General features: G+C 42.5%; 1 protein-coding gene across 1 annotated transcript in view; it reads left to right on the plus strand.

Moving 5' to 3' along the window:
* Nucleotides 1–1200: 1200 nt before the first annotated feature.
* The window catches only part of KCNH5 (potassium voltage-gated channel subfamily H member 5), a 222665-nt gene continuing 202480 nt past the window's right edge, over nucleotides 1201–21385 (plus strand). Inside the window, exons 1-2 of the mRNA XM_024194406.2 lie at nucleotides 1201–1273; nucleotides 17720–17843. Coding sequence (XP_024050174.1) covers nucleotides 1201–1273; nucleotides 17720–17843 — 197 coding nt within the window. The remainder of the gene's footprint in view (nucleotides 1274–17719; nucleotides 17844–21385) is intronic.

Consider the following 21385-nt stretch of genomic DNA (forward strand, 5'->3'; position numbering starts at 1 on the left):
GGGGATGTGTGTCTCTCCCCGGGGCCCCTCTCAGCCCCAGCTGTAGCGGGATTCGCCCAGCCACGGGCACAGTCCTGCCCCGCATCTCCCTCCGCGAGCCCACGCCACGCGCAGCCCCGTCTCCGCGAGGGAGGCTTCCCCTGCCCCAGCCCCTGCCCAGCAACCACGTGCTGGGCGAGTCGCTCCGCTTTTATCCCGCGGCAGAGGTGGCCGAGGGAGGATGCTCTTGTCTCCCTCCGAGTTTGCTGTTGCGGGCGGGGAGTGCAAGGGGTTAAAGCCCCATCTCCCCGGCTCCGGGACAGCGCTAGTTGCTTGGCTGACTCCTCCCTCCCCGCATCTGCATCAAACGCCCAAATCGCCTGAATTATTCAGCCGCGCTCCCCCGCCCCCTCGCAGGACGGAGCATCTCCCGGTAACTTTTAGGCAGTGGGCAGGTCAGAGCTGCCTCCAGTCCGCCCCTGCCAGGAAACCATCCCGCCGCCCGCAGCCAGGCAGCGTCCTCGGCAGAGCGCCCTGCCTCCCCCAGCCCCCGGGCTTTATGCCTCATGCACCTTCCCGCCCCCCCGCCACCTGCACCGCCGGGGCTCGGGGGCTTTGAGCGGCGCCGCGTCCTGCCGGCTGCATCCCCGGCTCCTGTGCGCGCACGGGGCGGCCCCAGCTGCTCGGGGAGCCAGGGTCCGGCGGAGCTAGGCAGGCGGCGGGGGGCTCCGAGCCCCGCTCGCTAACCCAGAAGCGGCCGCCCCGCGCTGTCCAGGGTGCGGGCCGGGGGCAGCTGCAGCAGCCCTTTGGGGCCAGCGCTCCCTGGCTGCGGGGGGGCAGCGCCTTACCCGGCTCCCGGCTTGCTCCAGCGCAGCGGGGAGCTCCCGGGGAGCTGAGCGCGCGCTGTTCCCGCCCGGCGGGCTCAGGCTCGCAGGGGGCGAGCTCGCGGGACCATGCTGGCCGCCGGCGGCGGCCGCAGCAGCAGCAGCGGCGGCCCGGCAGGCGCGCAGGCGCAATCTGCCCGGAGCCTGCGGTTCCCGAGCCCGGCGTGCGGCACCGCCACAGTCTGGGCTCCCCCCGCCGCCCGAGCGCTACTACCATGAACTGCTCCATCCTCGCCGGAGCTACTCACCGGCACTGGGCGCGAGACACCTCCCCGGCTGCCCCCAGCCGCCACCGCCGCGCCCCTGCCGCTCCAGAGCCCGGCTCTGCAGGCGCAGGATGCCGGGCGGCAAGAGAGGGCTGGTGGCACCGCAGAACACCTTCCTGGAGAACATCGTCCGGCGCTCCAGCGGTAAGAGCTCCCCCGCAGCTCACCCCCTGCCCGGCCCGGCCAGGGGCCACCTCGGGACCCCCCGCCCGGCCCTTTCGGGGGGACGCTGCCTTGCAGATCAGGACCAGAGCGGGGGAAAGTTAGTTGCTGCCGGGCTAGGTTATCATCGCAACTTTATGGTGTGCTGGGTGTCTTTAGACGGGATGCAGCCCGCTAGCCACGGGCATGCTCTTAATCGCCGTCCGGCGATGCTGCTAGTCTGCTTGGCACAATATGTGGCTGGGGAAAGAAAACCGAATACATTTGCTTTTCAAAAAAAAAAACCCTGACCCCCCTCAGTGCAATAGCGAAGAACCCCCCCCCCCCGCCGATTATTTGTATCTTCAGCAGGTGAAGATCAGAGAGGAATAAAGCCCTGATTTGTTTAGCAGCTTTCTTTCCTGTTAATGTAAGGAATTTGGTTAATTCCACGTGATGCCTGAAGTTCTTCGGGAGGTTTCGTCATCCATCATTGGTAACTTTAGCTATCTAGCTAAAAGAGTGTCCCACACTGACAGCGATAATAGACACAGTTGATAAATTAGAGAAGATACTTTTATTGTAAAATTGTTCAGCCACCACTTTCTGTCTTTATTTAATTAAACTGAAAAAGTGTATGTTTGTGAGTGTGCATTTCCACTAACAGCAAAATATGCAGTTAATTTCCCATAAAAATAATTTCTGTAGAGAACATAATTTACCTGTAGTTGTAGATATCTGATCTATCCAGCATTTGCTGTTCTTCATCTGGTACCTTCCCCCCGCATATAGCTTCTTTAGTATTTATAGCAACTTTATTATTATTATTATTATTATTTATTATTAATTGCATTTAAATACTTTCAGTTTTTGTGAACTGGTTCTAAGAATAAATAATCAAAAACATATTTTGAAACTATATATTCACTATATACTTAATTCATTCTATGTCTTTAAAAATGGGTCTACCTAATAGGCTCACTTTTTATCTTTCTTTTGTTGTTCTGTGGTCTAAAGCTCATAGAGTTTTGTAACACTTTAACACTAATTTTTGTTGCAAAGGTGCTATTAGGATTTACAGTGACTTGGGTGGTGGTAATCCTGTGGCTGCGCAAACATGCCGAGTATTGTCTGCAGTTCCACACCCGCAGACTCCTCTGTTTATATATATATATATATATATATATATATATATATATATATAATGACAGGATTGTTGGTTTTCAAAATTCCATGGCCGTAAAATTTTTCATTGCCTCTGGAATCTATTTTACCCTTGCAGCGCATTAGGAAACACGTTCAGGAATATCACACATTAAAAGAATGAAATGGGTACAGATCATCCCACCAACAAAACACAGATGATACTTTGGGCTAAACTCTGACCTCCTGCTTAGTCTTTACTGAGGCAAATTTCTATTGAAGGGTGTGGGAGCTTGTATGAATAAAAATGGAAAAAGGACCTCAGAATTTGGCCTATTGATACCATACAAAAGTTTAGATCAGCAACGTGATGGCTAACACTGACCATTTATGTGCTGCCAATGTCCGCGTTAATCTAGTAACATGAATCAGAAAGAGGGACAGAGGAGAGGAAAGTGATTTAAAAAATTGCAGAATGTATCATTAACAAATATTCTAATGTTATCTGAAGTCCAGCTGAGCAGTAGTTCTTTCCATGCCTTCAGTTGCGCTATGCTAAATTCATTTCATGTTTCTGCCTTAAGTGGTACAGTTTGTTGGGTTTGACATTGATGTCGGATGAAGAATTTGGAGGCTGATTCTACGCCCATTGAAGTCAATGGGAATTTTGCCATTGCCTTCAATGGGAGCAGAACTGGGACCTAGAAATTGTTGGTCAAAGAATGTTGTTCTTGGTTTTAAAATGTCAGCTTCATAATAAACCAGCAAACATTTTTATCTTTTTCTTCCTCTCGGATTGCTGATATCAAATGCTCTGCTTGGCTGCTGATTCTGTGTCAAGTTCTATAGCGGTACGATCACGGAAAGCAGGGGTCAATTGCAACAGTGTACTCGCCAGAATTTTAAATGAAAGATTAAATAATACGGTTGTATATAGCACCTTTCCTTTGAGGATCTCAAAGCATTGAATGAATTATAATTACACTTTACAAGCAGATCAAGGAGGTACAAATAAGCATTAGCATCCCATTTTAAAGATGAGTAAACTGAGGCATGGGCAGTTCAATTGTTATGCCCAAGGTTATACAGGAAATCAGTGGCAAGGCTGGCAACAGAACCCTTAATCTCTTGTTCTAATTAGGTCACTTGGCTATCCTAATGAAAGTTTAGTAAGGCTTAAGGTACCATAAAAATAGAAAAGCTCAGTAGGTTTTTTAAATTGTACTTTTAAAAATACTTTACTTTCCATCTAATTTAAATTTGACCAAAAATGGGAACATGGGATTTGCCATATGGGATCAAACCACTGATTCCTCTAATCTGCCTCCTCTAGCGGCTGATATCTGATGCTGGAGGAACACAACAACTTTCCATAATGCACCAAGCCAATTGTACATTGATGGATGGGTTGGGAATGTCTTCCTAGCTCATGCAGGTAATCAGTTTTATACCCTGAAGCATGAGATTAGATTATTTTTATTTCACTTAATGACTCATGTTGTCATGGTCATAACATTATTCATGCTTTTTGGAAATCAGCAGCACTATTGGATTCCATGACATCTTTCATTAGCAGTGAGTTCTATATTGCATGGGCCACAATGAATGGCTCTTGAGTGGGCCAAATCCTGCTCTCATAGTCTTGTCTGTAGTCAGTATAAGGCAAGCAGGACTATACACCCTGTGAAGTAATATTGATTTGTGTTTATTATATCTGTACTCACAGATTTCAAGTCACCCTTCACTGTCACGGAACAGGGTAAACAAAAAGGGCTTATTTTTTATTATAATCTTCAATATTTTGAATATCTCAATCTAGTCCCCTCTAATTTCTTTCTAGGTTAAATAATGCTATTTTTGTTTGTGATTTCTCATCACATTTTAAATCCCATCAGACTTCTTTACGGCCATATATTTTGATTGAACAACTGAATATTTATATACAGAATTACAGTAATTTTATAAAGTTGAAATTCATGCTGACTCTGCCTTTTGACAGTGGGAGTTTTGTGCACAGATTGAGTGTGGTAGCTAGACCTTGGTGTTAAAAACAGTCATATGGTTGATTTTAACATGAACTGGAAACTTTCTGTTTAGGAAGCTCAAGAACCTTTCCCTTCCCCCAGTTTTGGTTACAAAATAGATTAGACTCAAGAGACATCTCATGAAAAGAGTGAAAATGCATATACAGTACAAAGAAATGTATTGGCCACTGTGTTTCCATGATCCATATGCTGGAGTGGACTTCCAGAAACCCTTGGTTAAAATTATACCCCCCAGTTGAAAAGTATGGGAAGATTTGGGGTGACCTCATTTATTTCTGGTAGCATTATCCCCCCCCCCCGCGCTCTGAGTTCTTCTAAATCAGCTTTGCCAGGGGTGACTTTTCATCCTGGAGCTTGTAGAGTACTTTTGAAGAGCCAATTATTTTGCCTTTTGGACAGCACCAAACTGCTCCATCAGGTAGTTTGAAAAGGATTTCCCAGAGGATGGTAACTCTGGGCCTCTTCACAAATTGTTCATCCAGCCACAACTGATATTGCCTAAGCTAGTCATTCTGCTATACTATCAATGTACTCAGTCAGTACATTTTTCAGGAACAAAACAAAACAAAAAGCCCATGAAGGGCCTGATCCAAAGCCCATTGAAGTCAATGAAGTCAACCCACAAACAGGTTCAACTGACCTGTTTGTGCTTTGGGCCAGGCCCCGTGTACCTGTGCCTTTTTTTTTTTTTTGCCATGTGTTGATGCCTTCCCTCTTGCTTATGGTTATAAGAAACTTGAAGTAAATGAGCAAATGAATAGATTCCCCGGTTCGTTATCCTTTCCCATTGTAAGCATGTTTATCCCTGGTAAATGAGGTTTCACATAGACTAAGGCCTGGTCTACACTGGGGGTGGGTGGGGATCAACCTAAAATACACAACTTCAGCTACGAGAATAGTGTAGCTGAAGTCGACGTATCTCGTGTCCTCACGGCGCGAGGTCGACTGCCGCCGCTCCCCCGTCGACTCCGCTTCTGCCTCTCGCCAAGAGAATTTTTTTGGGGGTGAGAGCACTGTGTTAGAACAAATCACTGATGTTTCCTTTTACCTTTATTAGAATTTGAGGTTTTGAAAAGGACTTTTCTTTCTTAGGGCAAAATCTTCCTCTCAGCTCATCACAGTAGTGCACACCTTTGATTTTTTGGTTCCCCAAAATGTGCAGAGCTGCCACTGACATAAGCATGTGAGATGGGATCTGGATCCAGACATCCCACAGCTTTGATTCCAGAGCTGAAGTTTGCAGCTCGGGCCCATTTCTGTACGACACGCAGGGAAAGCAAAATGTTGAAGCTGAGCACTGAGTTGAGCTGTGTCAATAAAGAGAGGAGAAATTTGTCCTCGCTGTCTATCTTCTCCTTTTGCATAATTCATCAGTAAAGTCCAAAACCTGTGTTTAGGACACAATCTGGTTACATAAAGATGTACAGGTTTGTAACTAGTTTACTCTGGGACTTCTCAGCAGGATGCAATAGAAAGCAAAAATAGTTTGCAGGGGAACAAGCCCTATTTTAAAGACCAAGAGTTCTAATTACCATTATTATTTATTACTTCTCTTGCATTTACAGTTAGAGACCCAATCAGGAGCATGGTTCTGTTGTGCTAGGCACTGTACAAACACATATGAAGACTTGGGGAGAGAACTTGACTCCACTGCAGGAAGTGGGAGTTTTGCCATTGACTTCAGTGAGGCCAGGATTTCACTTTGGTTTCTGCCCTGAAGAACTTACAATTTAATGCCACAATCCTGCAATCAGATCCATAGGGACCTTGTTCCCTGATGGGGCTCTGTGATGTCAGGGGGGTTCCACATATGTGAAAGGAACTGCCCCTTGCAGAACCAGTTGCAGGGTCTGGGGCTAAGAAGACAAGTGACACACAAAGGGGGAGGGGAAAGGTGCACGATCATATATGTAACCTTTTATATACATTAATTTTAAATATTGAAAATATATATACGTAAATAGGTGTCAGCTCCCCTCTTCTGTCCCTCAAACTATCCATCAGGAGTTGTCTGATGCCTTATAAGTCTGGTAAGGGAAAAAACTCTCAATAATTAAATGGATTTTTGTTTGACCCTGATACAACTGAAGATTCTCTCCATTCTGAAAATTCTTTACGACAAGTTAGAAGAAATACTAGGGTTGAGCACCTTTCACAAGTACCTAAATTCTTAAGCACAAGGGCTATAAACCAGTGGCCAAATTAATCTGTGGTCTAACTCATTTGGCTACATTGCAGTCAGGTCACTGATGAACTTGGTCTAATAAGTTTATTATAATTAGTGGATCATTTAGCTTTTGAAATGCACAGCATTACTATTGAAATATCCAGATGATTACAACTGGAATTTGATTAAATTCTTGGGTTGCATTTATAAGTCTGCCTGAGGATGGATTTTGAATCTGAACTTCTATAAGGATTGCAGTAAATTGTTGAGCAGTGCTGTCTGTCCCAGACACCCCCTTCTTGCCCAGGAGACGGCCTTTTCTGGGCCCGATCCTGAAGCCTTAAGTGCCTGTGACTCCTGTTGAAACCAGGGGGAATTTTATATATAAAACAGCTACACATTTTCAATATTTATAGTGTTTTTTTAAAAAAATAAATGTAAAAAATTTGATCATGAAAAATGGATACCAATTTAATAGTTTAGAAATGCATACCTACAATTTTGTTGGTTAAGGGAAGAGCTAGGTTTTTTCCACTGATATTTGACTGGCTGGATTACAATGAAGATATCTTTTATGTTTGTAAATAATTTTTCTTTCAAGTTACTGACAGCTGGATGCTGCTCTGGAAGAGGGATTGTTACCTCTATTCAGGGAGAACAGCATTCAGTATATGTCACAAGAGGGCGCTCTAAGTGTTATTGCATCTACAGATCGGTGTTTAAATCTGAAAGAAAACAGTACAATGAAATGATTGCCTTTTAGAGTAAACATTTAGTTTGTTGTTACTGGAAGAGCTATATAACGAACAAGAAATGTAAGAAAGTTAATTGAATGGGAAATGCATGTAGTTTGCCTACTTTATCACTATATTACTTGGTGGCTAGCCAGCATTTAGTGACTGAAACACAGGATTTTTTTAAATGAATAAAACATTATTTTCTGTTTGATGGGAGTCTATAAGGAGTAATGTTGTGGGCTAATAATTCTTTCAAGTTAAACTGCATTTCAAGAAACTTGTTTTGACAAAAGAGTTATGTGTGGTTTTCACGTACTCGGGAGCTTGTGTGACTGACCGACAATATTTTGAAAGATAAACGCTTTCAGTGGGTATTAGGACCTAATCCTGTAGTCCTGGCTCCCAGTGGGAGGGAATATCACTGGAGTAAAGGGGAGTTTTGCCTGCGTTAGGATGGTATGATCAGGTTCGGAGTTGAGCTCTACCATGTGGACCTGAGAACAGTACACGTTTGAAATTACAAGCCTGATCCTATTGACTTGTGAGCAGTCCCAGCGACTTCATTAGGAGTTTGATCAAGTCAGGACTGCAGGATTGGGCCCTAATGCCTGGTGTGCAAGGCATTTAGCTTTCAAAACATTGTCAGTCTTTCTCACAAATTAGAGTGTGAAAATCAGACATCATTGTTCTTTGTCAAAACAAATTTCTTGAAATATAAATACATTGAGGCTAGTGGGACTACTCACATGGGTAGTTACATGTGTAAGTGTTTTCAGGATTAGGTCCTATGTACAACTAAAATTAGGGGCCAAGATTTTCCAAACGAGGAGTCTAAAGTTGGGATCCTAAATCCATATTTAGGATCTTGCCTGATTTTCAAGAGTGCTGCACACCCAACAGCTCCCTTTGCTTTTAATGGATGCTCAGCACTGATGAAAAGTAGGTAGGTACCAAGAAGGCCCTGGTCCTGCAAATATTTAAGTATGTGCTTATACACATGAATAGTCTCATTGACTTTAATGGGATGCTCACATGCATAAAATTAAACATGTCTTTGCAAAATCCACCTTAACTATGGATCTAAGATCCTAAATTTAGGCTCCTATTTTTGAAAATCTTGGCCCTGGGATACAATATTTTGTAGCACTATAAATGGCAAAGGAGTTTTTCCCCCCCAGGTTTTGCTTTCTTGTTAATTGCCATGTAAAAACGTACCTTAGTGATATAAGATGGTATAAAAGATTTCCATTTCTTACATAACTTCCAAACGCCTTCACTTTCAGCTTCTGCAGATTCCATAATACTTTCAGATAAGTGGCGATTAGTAGCAACTAGTATTTATTTTTGAAATACACATTTTCACACAAAATGGACCAAATCCTGCTTGCCTTCCTCTTATGAGCATTCCCTTTGAATTTAATGGGACTACCCAGGTAAACAAGGCAGGCTGGATTTGGTCCAATTGCAGTGCGCATAATTTTAATAGAGAACCGACTCATTGGACATTTTATGAGTAGTTTGTTGGTATCTGTGACATGTAAAAAGGTAACTGGGAAAGGTTTGAACTAATGTAAATCGTTTAGGCTATGTCTACCCTACAGCCTATGTAGGCAAAATTTATGTTGCTCGGGGTATATATATTCCACTCCACTTGGCGACATAAGTTACAGTGATGTAAGTGTTTGTGTGCACAAAGTGCTCTCCTGCCGACATAGCTTATGCTGCTTGCGGAGGTGGGGTTTTTTTATGCCGACGGTATAGCGCGTCTTCACCACACGTGCCTCAGCAGCGCTGTACGTATAGGTGTGGCCTTAGAAGGCAGGCAGTGTAAAACCTATGGCCATCATGCAATAAAATAGCTTCTCAGACAACCAATGGGGACAACCTGTTTTCTTTATTGATGTAAACACCTGTTGAGGTAGGTGGGAAATTTGTCTCAGTAAAGAGTGAAGTATCAGAACATACATGAGACTAGGCCTGTTGTGTAGCAACCAGTTTAACTTTTGAATGTTTGGACAATAAGTTAAATGCAGATTATAATGTTTTCCTTTTAGTGTTTGCCTTGGAAATTGCTGACAACTGCCATGCTCATAGCTGTCATACAAACTACATGGCGATAAAACAGTGAAACATATATTTGTGTACCCAATTTTATAATTTTTGATGAGCAGCTTTTTGGGGGCAGGGCCATGGCTTGTAGCGCAATGGTGAACCAATCGTGAGTTGCTCCTCAGTTTGCTATTGTAATATAAATATTAACAACAATAGTACAAATAAATATCTGAAGCAGGAAATTGTTCTGTGATGAATCTGTCAAGCAGATCTCAGGAGTTAGGTTTGGATGAATTTGAAAAGACTGACATGATTCTACATATTTAAAAGGCCGGAGGGAAAAACAACAACACTGTATTAGAAAATGTAGAACGGCCTTTACTGTACAGATTAAGAATGTCATAAGGAGGTTTGTGGTATCAACGTAATGGCTCATCTATAGCACCATGCCCAAGCTTGGCCCCCTGATTCTGCAAACTGTTCCGCATGGAAAGACTGCTGCACCCGCACAGAGCCCCCTTGACTTTAGTGGGGCTCTGCCCATGCAGGTCAGCTTGCAGGATCAGGATTTTCTATTGTATTCTGTATGGTTGTGTGCCATGCCGTGAGTGTGTAGCTGGATCCATTGACTGAATTCAATAGAATATCATTATTTGTCTGTGTCAGGGCTTAATTAGATTGGCTAAAAGGAAATCAAATATAAAGGGGTGCATCTGAAAGTTTTTTATTTTGTACAGAGTCTCATGAGTTTTCCAAGAGGTGGTAGTGCAGATTGCAGGGCTATGCTGATATTGGTTTAGTTATTGGGACAGTTGATTGACAGTCACGTAAGTGGTTTGGGATTCTCATAAGAGAGTTAAGAAGCAAGCCAAAGTTGAAACAGAATTCCAGGCATTTTCACACAGCCTGTCAGTTCCTGGCTGTGCTCTGTCTGGGTTGGAAGTGCCGTGCTTGTAAAATTGATTTGGATAATAAATCTAGTCAGATGGGAAGATGTGTTTTTTTTCTTTTCTTATTTTTTCCTATTTTTCATTTCTGGTTGTGTTACTGAGTCTTTGATTTTGTATATCTCCTCCTTCTGACATAGTTGTTTGGTTCCTTAAAAGATTAGTTGCATATTCTCCTGGGAGGAGATGTAAATATGAAATGGTGATTTTTACAAATTGTACTTGAGTATTTCTAAGACAAGACGAGCAGAGATGATGTTCTTCACTTGGTTAAACACATCTTCTCCTAGAGTGATTTAGCTGTTCTTGCTTTTCCATCATTATGTAACGTGTATTTTTACACCGCTTTGGGCATTTTGTTGTTAAAAAAAAATTACTTGAACATTGTGCTCATTTTTTAAAAACAAGGTTCCCAGGTTCAGAACAAAGCTGAACATTAGCTATTGTGAGATTGTGTAGATAATATTAAAGGTTTGGTGCTGTACTACATAGTCTCCTACCTTTTTATATGAAGGAGCTTATGTGCAAAATAGAAGCATGAGAAACTTAAAATATATTTGATTTTTACAAGAAACAGTGCTAGCAAAAGGTGGAATATTTGCTAACATTCAGTAGTACAGTTGCTTGCCATCTGTATTAAAGTTTGTAAATACGAGAGTAATGTTAGCTCATTAAAAGGGCTGCTTAGCCTTTCTCAGATGCTAGGAACTCTTTCTTGCCTGAGACCTGCATTCCTGTTCTCCTATAGACATCAATGTTTTAGAAGTATCTATTAAAGGAATATATACATCCTACAGAACTTTGCTTCAGGCATTCTGCAGCACACTAACAAGATGGGGGTGGGAAAAATGCCTGGTGGACCCAGTGCCATCAGACCAGCTTAGACATCATAAAAATGGACGTTTCTCAAAGGAGATGTAAAATGAAAGTGCATTTTCAGCACATCAATTACATTCAAGCAAGAGGGAATACACTAATAGATATTTTAACTTAATAACTGTGGAAGTTTTAAAGTTAGCTGCATGTGAATCTTTTCAAATAATGATTTATTGCCAGTTAGCTAACTGGGAAATTCTCGGCTCCTACATTCCGATGTTGGATCAGAGTCTATCACATCTAGTATTTGGTGTTCAGCATTGGCCAATATTGAATGGGCCAGATGCAAGTGTTCCCTACTTTTCCACCTCCTCCATAATGCGCCTGGCAAGTTGTGCATTGCTGTACATGGAAGGAAAATATATTCCTTTCTGGGCCACACCATGCAGCACTTAGTTTACATGAGTTTAAATTACCCATATTTTATCAAGGATTTGTTTACTTGTACCCTACCATCCAGAACATCAGATCACTTTTATAGCTCATAAAATAATCCAGTTCTTTTAAAAGCTAGTGTGTACGGGACAGCTTGCCTCTCCTTTGGCAATGAATTCCACAGGCTGACTACACACAGTGGTCCTGATCCTACTATCTTAGCTCACGTGAGTAACCTCATGCTGTGCAAGGAATTGTTTTATTAGTTTGTCGTATATGTACAGGAAAGTTATAGGGTTAAATTCTGCTTTAAAATTTTGTTAGGTAAATATAACCTGTATAAAATATTAGTGATGGAAATACAGAGTTAGATGTAAGTAAGTGTTTCTGTATTTTTTCTTTTCTTTTTTCCTTTTATTGTAGGGCTCTTGTCATTCTAATTATATATGTATATATTAGTTCATAGCATTTGCTAATTTTATTGATTCATTTAATTAAAACCAACACAAAGAAACCTAAGTAACACTAAAATTAAAATTCCCCAAACTCTACAAAACTAAACTAAATATAAATTAATCTAAGAACACAGTTTGTACCAAGTGGGGATTGAATGCCCCACTAAACTTCTGGTACATTGATGTGTGTGTACAGTCGAAACCTTTTAATCCCTGGACTCTAAGTCCATTGGAGCTGACACAGGGGCACTGGTAGGTGGAGGAAAACTGCCTAAGGAGGTAGCCAGAATACTGCCCTCACTCTGCTTATCAAAGTAGTCTGAAGTTTTATCACTAACCAAATGTTAGCAGAGGCAAAAAATGCCTTCTTCCATTGCCAGCGTCCTGGGAAATTCTTCTTGGACAACGTTTTAGCCACAGTGCTCAATGGCCCTTGGCTATATGGAGCAGCCTGTCAGAGGAGATTAGAATGAACCCAAAGTTGACTGTATTTTGAACATGAAGCACACCATAGTACTAGTTTTGACCAAAGCTGTCCTGCACGTACTGAACATGAAAAAGAAACAAACAAAGCTAACTTCCCAGCAAGTGTAACCAGCAAGATATTAAGGGAGATGGAGAGTAGAATCCACTCTGGTCAGTTCTGTGTAAATCTTAATCTTGGAAACGATGGATGGTCTAGAAATTCCTTAGGTAGGTAGGTTGTATAATTTTGTAACTAGGCCAAATAGGCAGTGGCGGATTAGCCACTAGGCCAACTGGGCCCGGGCCCAGGGGCCCCAGCCAACTGTGGGGCCCTGGAAAAAATCTGCTGCCAGGCGCTGTAAGGCCAGAGCCCTGGCCCCCAGGTGGGCAGGGTGCGGGAAGCACCCATGTCCTGACCCTGCTCCGCAGCAGCAGCGCCGGGTGGGGGAAGCCCTCATGCCCCAACCCCCTTCCCCAGCAGCAGCACCGCCGGGCAGACGGGGCAGGGGAAGACCCCCCCCCCAGCGGCCCCCAATCCCAGCAGAAGCCACGGGACGGGGAAGCCCCAGTGCCTCCCACCCATCCCTGGCAGAAGCCACGGGGCGGCAGGGGAAGTCCCCGTCCCCAACCCTGCTCTCCGGCAGAAGCGCCGGGCGGGCAAGGCGGGAGAAGCCTCAGTGCCCAGAAATGTGGGCGGTGGTGGGGGAAGCCCCAGCACCCGGACCCCTGTGGTGGACCGCCTGGGACAGGGACAGAGCTTCTCTGGTCTTGGGGCCGCAATGGGGGTAGGGCAGAACGGAGCAAAAGGGGTTGGGGTGGTGGAATGGGGAGGACCCTGGGTGGAACAAGGATGGGCCCTGCCCCCAGGGAAGGGGCAGAAAGGGGTGGGGCTGCAGGCAGAAGGAGCAGAAAGGGGCGGGGTCACAGGCAGAAGCGGTGGGGAGGGGCTCCCCACTTGCTCTGGTCCAGGGCTCCAGGAAACCTTAATCTGCCTCAGCAAATAGGTAACTTTAGTCCCAGGCTGGCCGTTAGGACCAAACCTTGCTCATAGTTGCTGCAGAAACCTAAATGTTCGTCCTCCATTAGATATCTCCGACAATGTGATCCAAAGCTGTCACATCTCAAACCCGGCAAAACCCCCATAAACTGCTATGCTGTACCCTTTGTTCAGTTATGTCTATTGTTACCAAGAGGTTAGATTTTAAACGAAATAAAATGGGGTGCAAAAATTCGAAACATTTCAGAATATACTAGCAGTTAAAACAGAGGGTTAAGACAAGCAAGGACTCCTGGGTACAATCGCTGCCAGAGTTTTGGGGTGTGACCTTGTGCAGGTCACTCAAATCTGTGCCTTTGGTTCTCCACCAGTGCATAATTCATTAATACTACTCTCTGAATAAAGCGGAGGTGTATTATATTTCTATGTCCTGAGTACTTCATCTCTTGATACTAGAAGACATGTCGGTGCCCTTTTCCTGCTGTTTGCAGAAAGACTCATTTAAGTCACAGATGCTTGGAGAGGGTCCCATCTTTGTATTCAGAACTGTTGAAAGACCTTTGCACATGCCCTGATGGGATTTTTAGAATTTGTGTCAAGAAAAAAAATTATATGGGACAGGTTAGCTGATGATTGGCGTTGTCTCCAGCACTGACTAGGGGTAGCTAACCCTGCTTTATTTGTAGAAACTCTGGTGTCTAGCAAAAAAACTGTTTAGGGTTTTGTTCTGGCAAAATTGCAGAAGTAATGTAAAAATTGTCAAACTCAGCTTTGATGGAGAAAATAACTCTATCAGCAATCAAATGGGGGAAAAAGACAGGTTGGTGTTATACACATGCATTAATGTGGTTATGATATAAGAAGACTCAGGATGTCATTACTAAATCAGCATTTTTCAGATTGCATTGTATATCTATAGGCTCTTTCCTTTGTCAAAGTTTTAAAGAGAAGACGCTAAATACGCAAAGCAAGAGACTTGTATATTTGTTTGTCTTTGGCCTGATGCTTGTTACAATGATCATTGTACTAAATTTAGCCTCTTGCTAAATTTTTGCATTTTTAATTTTTTTTTTGTTTTTAATGAAAAATCAATAAAGCAAAAACAAAACAATAACCCAAAGTCAATGCTGCTTTCCTATCTCCCGTGGGTTTGGTCAGGCTTTGTTAATTAATGCTTTCTGAGCACTATGCGATCCTCGGATGTAAGATTCTGTAAAAGTCCAAAAATTGAATATCAGGCATGCCATATGTCTGCTCTTGGCTGTGACATGCCTCTTATGCTGTGTACATTGTGTTCTGAAACAGTTACATAACAGGAATATAGGATCAAGATTATCTCTGTCACAAATGATAAGACTACATATCTATGTAATCTGTTTATTGGTTTATGAATCTCAGATCCTCCAAGGGAGTGTCACAAATGCACATGATATCCCTGAATGATTTTATATCTGGATATCTGATTCTGCTGAAAGATGGATACAATAGAAATGTCAGCCAGTCAGTTCGCTTCTGGTGAATGGAGGACACTCCTGTTTTCATATAAGGTGTTTCTTATTTCTAAGTGTCTAGAACATCTTAGGGAAGATAGTTATAGAAAATGAGTATTTTTTGTGTGTGCGCAAAATCAATCCTGTTTTTGATTCAACACTCATGTAATACTTGTAGATTCACACAGTCTCTCCCGAGTAGGATTTTCCTCACATGGGAACGTTTAAGTCCTGCACCAACTCTGAACTGTGCCCACTTGAGAGGAGTTAATTGGGGTGAATGTTGTGAAGACCATTCATCAGTTCTAATGGGGGAGAGGGCTTTGGCTGATATGCAGATACATTGGATAAAATTAAAACCTGTCCCATGGGAACAGTCATATTCAGAATTGGAAACGGCAGGGGGTATTACGGATAAGGTTCTGTTAGTACTGCAGTAGGGCTGCCAAAATAAAACAGTGGTGCAGAAAAGAACTCTGGTTACGTCTCCAAAGCGTGAACATCTCTTTGACACTCGCTCGTCACAGCCCTGGGATGTTTTTGGTTTTTTTTTGTCCTCACCATGCAGTTCTTTAATCCCTTTTTACAGCCCCAGCAATTAGTGATGCACACACTTGTTACACCCATCTAAATGTCCTGGGTTCAAAAGTTGAATTCACACCCAAACATTACTGGACTAATGTTCTGCTTAGACAGGGTGTGTGTGTGTGTGAGAGAGAAAGAATAGAAAGTCCAATTAGACAATAATGGGGAAATGGTGCAGAGAGGGTAACAAACAGGGATACGCTGTGTAGAAAGTAGAGGGAAGAGGAAAAAATACCTGGAGTAGCAGTACAGTGGGTGAAATCTTAGCTCTATTGAAGTCAATAGCAAAGCTTCCATTGTCATCCAATATTATGTATTTATTTATTTGTTTTGTGGTATGCATAGTTGCTCCAGTCATGGACCTGGCCACTTACTTCCCTTTGGGTAGAAAAACAAGTTTAAAAAATATTGACTCCCTCTTGGGATAAAAAAGATTTTTGGGTGAACTCAGACTAATTATACGAATCTAAAAAGGTTGAAGTTCATGAAACCCAAAGCTCTATCCTTACATCATTCTGTCTTTATTAGATTTTCACAAGGAAAAATATTTATCTTCAGATTTTTTTTTTAAATTCAAGTTTGTAAAATATATGAGAGAGATGTATATAAAAACTCAAAAATTTTCCAATATACTTACCATGTTGGATAGAATACTGTTTGGATTATATACTCTACATTCAAGCCTCTAAACCATAGGAAAGAGTGCAGTGTAGAACCTATTAAAACCACAAATTATCGCTCTTTGATATGAAAGTAAGGTAAATATATCAATAAACAAAAGCAGTAGGCATAATTATCCTTTCACTATTATAACGACAGCTGCTAAAAAATCCCCTTTGGACTTTTTTTGGACAATACCTGTGCTGAGCGGAAGATACCTGTATCATCACTGAGTTTGTACATTAGAGACTTTTAATGGCTACATTTCATTAGCTTTTTTGCACCACTCCAGTGGTGAAAGTTACTGAATAGCTCCGTAGCCGCAGTAAAAACACATTTACACAATGCTCAAAGATGACACTGGGTCATAAACGGAGAACCTCTGTTTTAGACTATAGGGAGAACATTGTTACAGGAACAATATTAGAAATGTTTGCATTGCTGATGAGCATATAACACTGTGGCAGTACAGCTGAAGAAAATGGATACTTCCTGCTTCAGAAACACCTTGCTAAAAGGAGCTTTGGAGGAACGTCGTTCCAAACTGGTGAATCAGACTGTTTTAGGACTTGCTCCTAATATGTTTGTGCCAATTCATGTATATAAGTTGTAGGCACTGACTAAAAGAACAGATGATTGAAGCAATATTTAAACATGGGGTCAGCCTCCTGAAAATACTCACTGCAAATATTAGCATATTTACAGGAACTGATATAGGCTGATAGAATTAACCAGAGCCAACACCTCCTTTTATGTCATAAAATAGATGTTTCCAGTCTGTATCTGCGATGTTGTTTTCTTTTCTAATCTCAGCCTTGAACTTTTTACTTTCCTTGCTTCCCATCCCTATATTAGAGTTCCATTCAGCTTATCTATTATCTGCCATTATAGGCATGATATAGCACAGTGCATAGCTGTGCAAATTTCTTTCTGCGTGTTGGCTGCCGTCCTCCACCCCAGAGATGGCTGTCTCTGAATAATTGTGTGAAACACTTTGGGAACTGTGAAAAGCACAGTATTTTATTTGTCTTCTTATGCAACATGCCTGTCATCAATGCTAGGCACACTGACCATTTAACACATAAATAAACAGTTTATAATGTAGTTCAGGGTTGCTATCAAGGCACAATATCCTCATCAGATGTTGATAACAGGTGATTCTTAGAATTTACTGTATGAATTGTTTAAGAGCTGGTGCTTGTTTTAGTGCTTTTAGCTGAAAGAAGCTTCAAGCCATACTAGAAACAAATCCTGTCCAATCAAATGTAACTTTTCATTTTATAATGCCATATCCTTTTTTTAGAGCCTTTAATTTGTTCAGTTATCTGTTAAACTCCTATCCGATTGATATTATCAATATGAATAACTGTCTGCAATTGGTTTATAACACAAGGATTATTTAACCTTACATGGTGGTGAACTACAAATCTTCCTCTCTCTTTTTTTTCTTTTTAGAATCAAGTTTTTTACTGGGAAATGCCCAGATTGTGGACTGGCCTGTAGTTTATAGTAATGACGGTTTTTGTAAACTCTCTGGATATCATCGAGCTGACGTCATGCAGAAGAGTAGCACTTGCAGGTATGTAGCCTCTGTATATTTACAAACTAATTATTTATATGGAGTGAAAATTAGTACTCTGCTAAAATGTTTAAATGATCTTGAAAGCCTTAATTTAAAAATGATCTGTTAAAAGTTTGCAAAATTACCAATAAACTATTTAAGGTACCAGTGCAATCAATAGAATTTATAACTATAAAGGTTGGATCCTGCACAGTGCTGAGTACCTTGTCTCTGATCCAGCAAAGCACTTAAACACGTGGTTAACTGTATGCATGAGTAGTTCCATTGACCTCAATAGATCCACTGAAGTCAATGGAACTGATCGAGTGCTTAAAGTTTAGTACATGCTTATGTGCTTTTGCTGGCTCAGGGCCAGACTGCTCAGCATGTTGTAGGATTGAGCTATAAATGAAAAGAGAATATTTCCGATGATAATATAGATTTGTTTTTACTTTATAACATTTACCAATGAATATATTTTCTGCCATCCACGTTTTGGAAAAAACAAGCTAGTTCTTCCTTTAATTAGCTTCCAGGTCCTGAGTTCAGGAATTTGTGACTTGTCTTGTAACAGCTGTTGATGGTATAAACGTTCTGAGCAAGGCAGGAATGAAGAAAAATCTTCCGTGGAAAAGGAAAATTTTAGAGACTCTGGGCTAGGTTCTCTTTTGCCTTGGAATTGCTCCTGATTTACACCAGTATCAGTGAGGTCACAATCGGGCCCTGTAATGAATTTGGAAGAGACGTGCAGACATGGTAGGATATTTAAAAATTGGGTTTTAGTACACACAAGTGGAAGGTTTTTAATAGTTTCGCTCTAGTTGACTCACAAGAGGCCTACCCCCATGAGCACACTGAGGTGCAAACTGCACTCTCTATCACCATCAGGGCAGTTACCCCTAGGAGCAGATGGATGTACTGTCACCCCTTGTCTGGTGGTCTGCCAGGAGAAGCCAATTTTAATTTATGGCCGGACATCCATCCTAGCCTCCTCAACTGAGTGCCTGGGAGATGCTCCGGGAGAGCGCTGAATCCCTGGGAGATGCTTTCTGTGGACTGGGTTAGCCAATTCCAAGCCCCATAAAGCATGTGCACCAACAATCCTGGCAGAGCGGCTGCTGCCCGGGGCCTACACCTGGTTATACTGCTGGTAACTGAAGGAACCCAGGGAGCAAATCTGACTCTATATGTGCGGTACGTTAACTACCATTCCATTCTCACCAAGAGGCAACAAGCGCATTGCTAATGGGAAAACGTAGCCTGCTCTGCTTTTCTCTATTGAGGAGGAGGGAAAACCTGTGGAATCCAAGATTCCTGAAAGTATTCAGGCTTCCTATTGCAGACAATGGTATAGGAACAAGCTTGTGATGTTACCATGCAATATTGAATACAGGCAGTAGCAAGCAAGTTTACAAACTCATGGGGGCTGACGGAGACAACCTCATCCCAGCCATCCCAGATGCACTGATAGAATTGCCCTGTTGCACTCCCGTGATCACATCTACGTTTTCTTTGTACTGAAACACATCTATATAAGCTACTTGCTGCCAGCTGAGCCTCTTTCCACGGCTCTGAATTAAAACCATTACAAGTACAGAACAGAAATATAAGAAAATTTTAGTTAAACACCTTTGAAACATGAGGACTTATGAATTCTCCTATTAAAAATACCCCCTCAATTATACTTCAGATAGTGAAGGTGCCAAAAGGTTTGTTGCCTAGCAGTTTTTTGTGCATGTTTATGTGCTATGGGTATAACATGTGGAGCAGTCTCCCGCCTTTTCTCTCTAAGGATGTAAAAGTTTATATGGGGTTAAATTCACCCCTATGGAGAGAGCCAGCATGAGGCCTGTGCACCATTTAAGTCCCTTGTAAGCCCTGTTTCAATGATGAAAATGGTCCATGGATGTTGGGTATGTTGGCACCGGAGCTGGAAGGTATAACTCAAGTGGACATACCCGCACTAGCTCTGATGCTATTTGAGCTGGAAATTACATCTTCCAGCTCCAGAATAGACACCTCCATTGTATTGGCCCTCTTCACCAGGCCACTCTTATGTGACTCCTGAGTAGGAGGTTAGTAGGGTAGACAGGGCTGCTTTCTAATATAGACTCCATTTTTTTCTCTTCATAGAATCATAGAATATCAGGGTTGGAAGGGACCTCAGGAGGTCATCTAGTCCCACCCCCTGCTCAAAGCAGGACCAATCCCCAACTAAATCATCCCAGCCAGGGCTTTGTCAAGCCTGACCTTAAAAACCGGTAAGGAAGGAGATTCCACCACCTCCCTAGGTAACCCATTCCAGTCACTTCCAACTACCCATCCACTTTAGAGTCTGTCTATTTAGCAACCACCTTTTCATTCAAAGACTGGGTCAGACTCTTTTCTATGCCTGATCCTTAGCCGGTTGAGTTACACTGAGCAGTGTGGTGATTTCCACATGCCCCAGGGTCTCGGAATGCTGCCTCAGCAGAAATTCCAGTCTTTGCTGGTACATGAGGTATAAGACTGGGATCGAAAACTTATCCAACAGGTTTAACGTCCAATGCATGCCTTTTCAGACAGGAACAGTTTTGAAGCTACTCTCTAATAAAAAGTTGTGCTGCTGTATGAAACAGAGAACAGTTTTGGGGTGGACTGTGGCCTTTTGGGTTTACTCACTTGAGCGTGTGGTGTTGAGGGTGAGAAATACAGTAGATGACATCAAAGAGGGATTGTGAAGATGATAGCCAATAAATGTCTGTTTTTTTGATAGATGGTGTAATTTTAATCAACATGATACATAAGATTTTATTTTCTAAATTGGGTTCTCAATCTACATGTGATAAGACTGATTGCTACATCATGTGTCCCCAAAATAGAATTATTTGATATATAGCATAGCATTAGCTGGATTAAAGCAAAGCAGATTTCTGATGCTATGGGATCAGAGTGCTATGGTGCTACATTTATATTGCTTTTCAGGACAAAAATGTATACACATACAGAGAGATACATAATGTAAAACTTTTCAGACTCTAGGCTCTGATTCTTGGGGTGCAGTTTAGCTGTGCTTGGTGCAGGTCCTGAGTGTGGTGGAGGACAAAGGTAGTTTTATTCCACTATTGTGGCTGTCAGTTTGAAGGTGGGCCAGTTTGTCCCCCAGTGTAAGTTAGAGCAGACCTGAGGCTGCTCTAAAACTTATGCCTGGCTGCTGGCAGCCCCAAGTGGCTATTCCAGCAGCTGGGAATAGCTAGAGTATAGAGATGCACCCACAGTGATGGCCCTCACACCAGGGGCCTCGACATTAGCGCTACACCACTTGGGGCTACCTCCTATGCAATAGCAGTTCCCACCTGGCCAGATTGACTGGCTTTATGGTACATTGTAGCAGCTGAGCGGTACAAAGTACCCAGAGTGGAGATGAGAATTGGGCAACCAGAGCTTTGAGCTATAGGGATATAAATATGTTTTTGATTGGCACATATCACACCAGAAATTGTGTGCTTAATTGTGCACACAATAGCATTGTCTCACACACACACACACACACACACACACACACACACACACACACACAC

Source organism: Terrapene carolina, unplaced genomic scaffold, assembly GCF_002925995.2.
Source record: "Terrapene carolina triunguis isolate 2854851 unplaced genomic scaffold, T_m_triunguis-2.0 Scaffold189, whole genome shotgun sequence".
NCBI lineage: Eukaryota > Metazoa > Chordata > Testudines > Emydidae > Terrapene > Terrapene triunguis.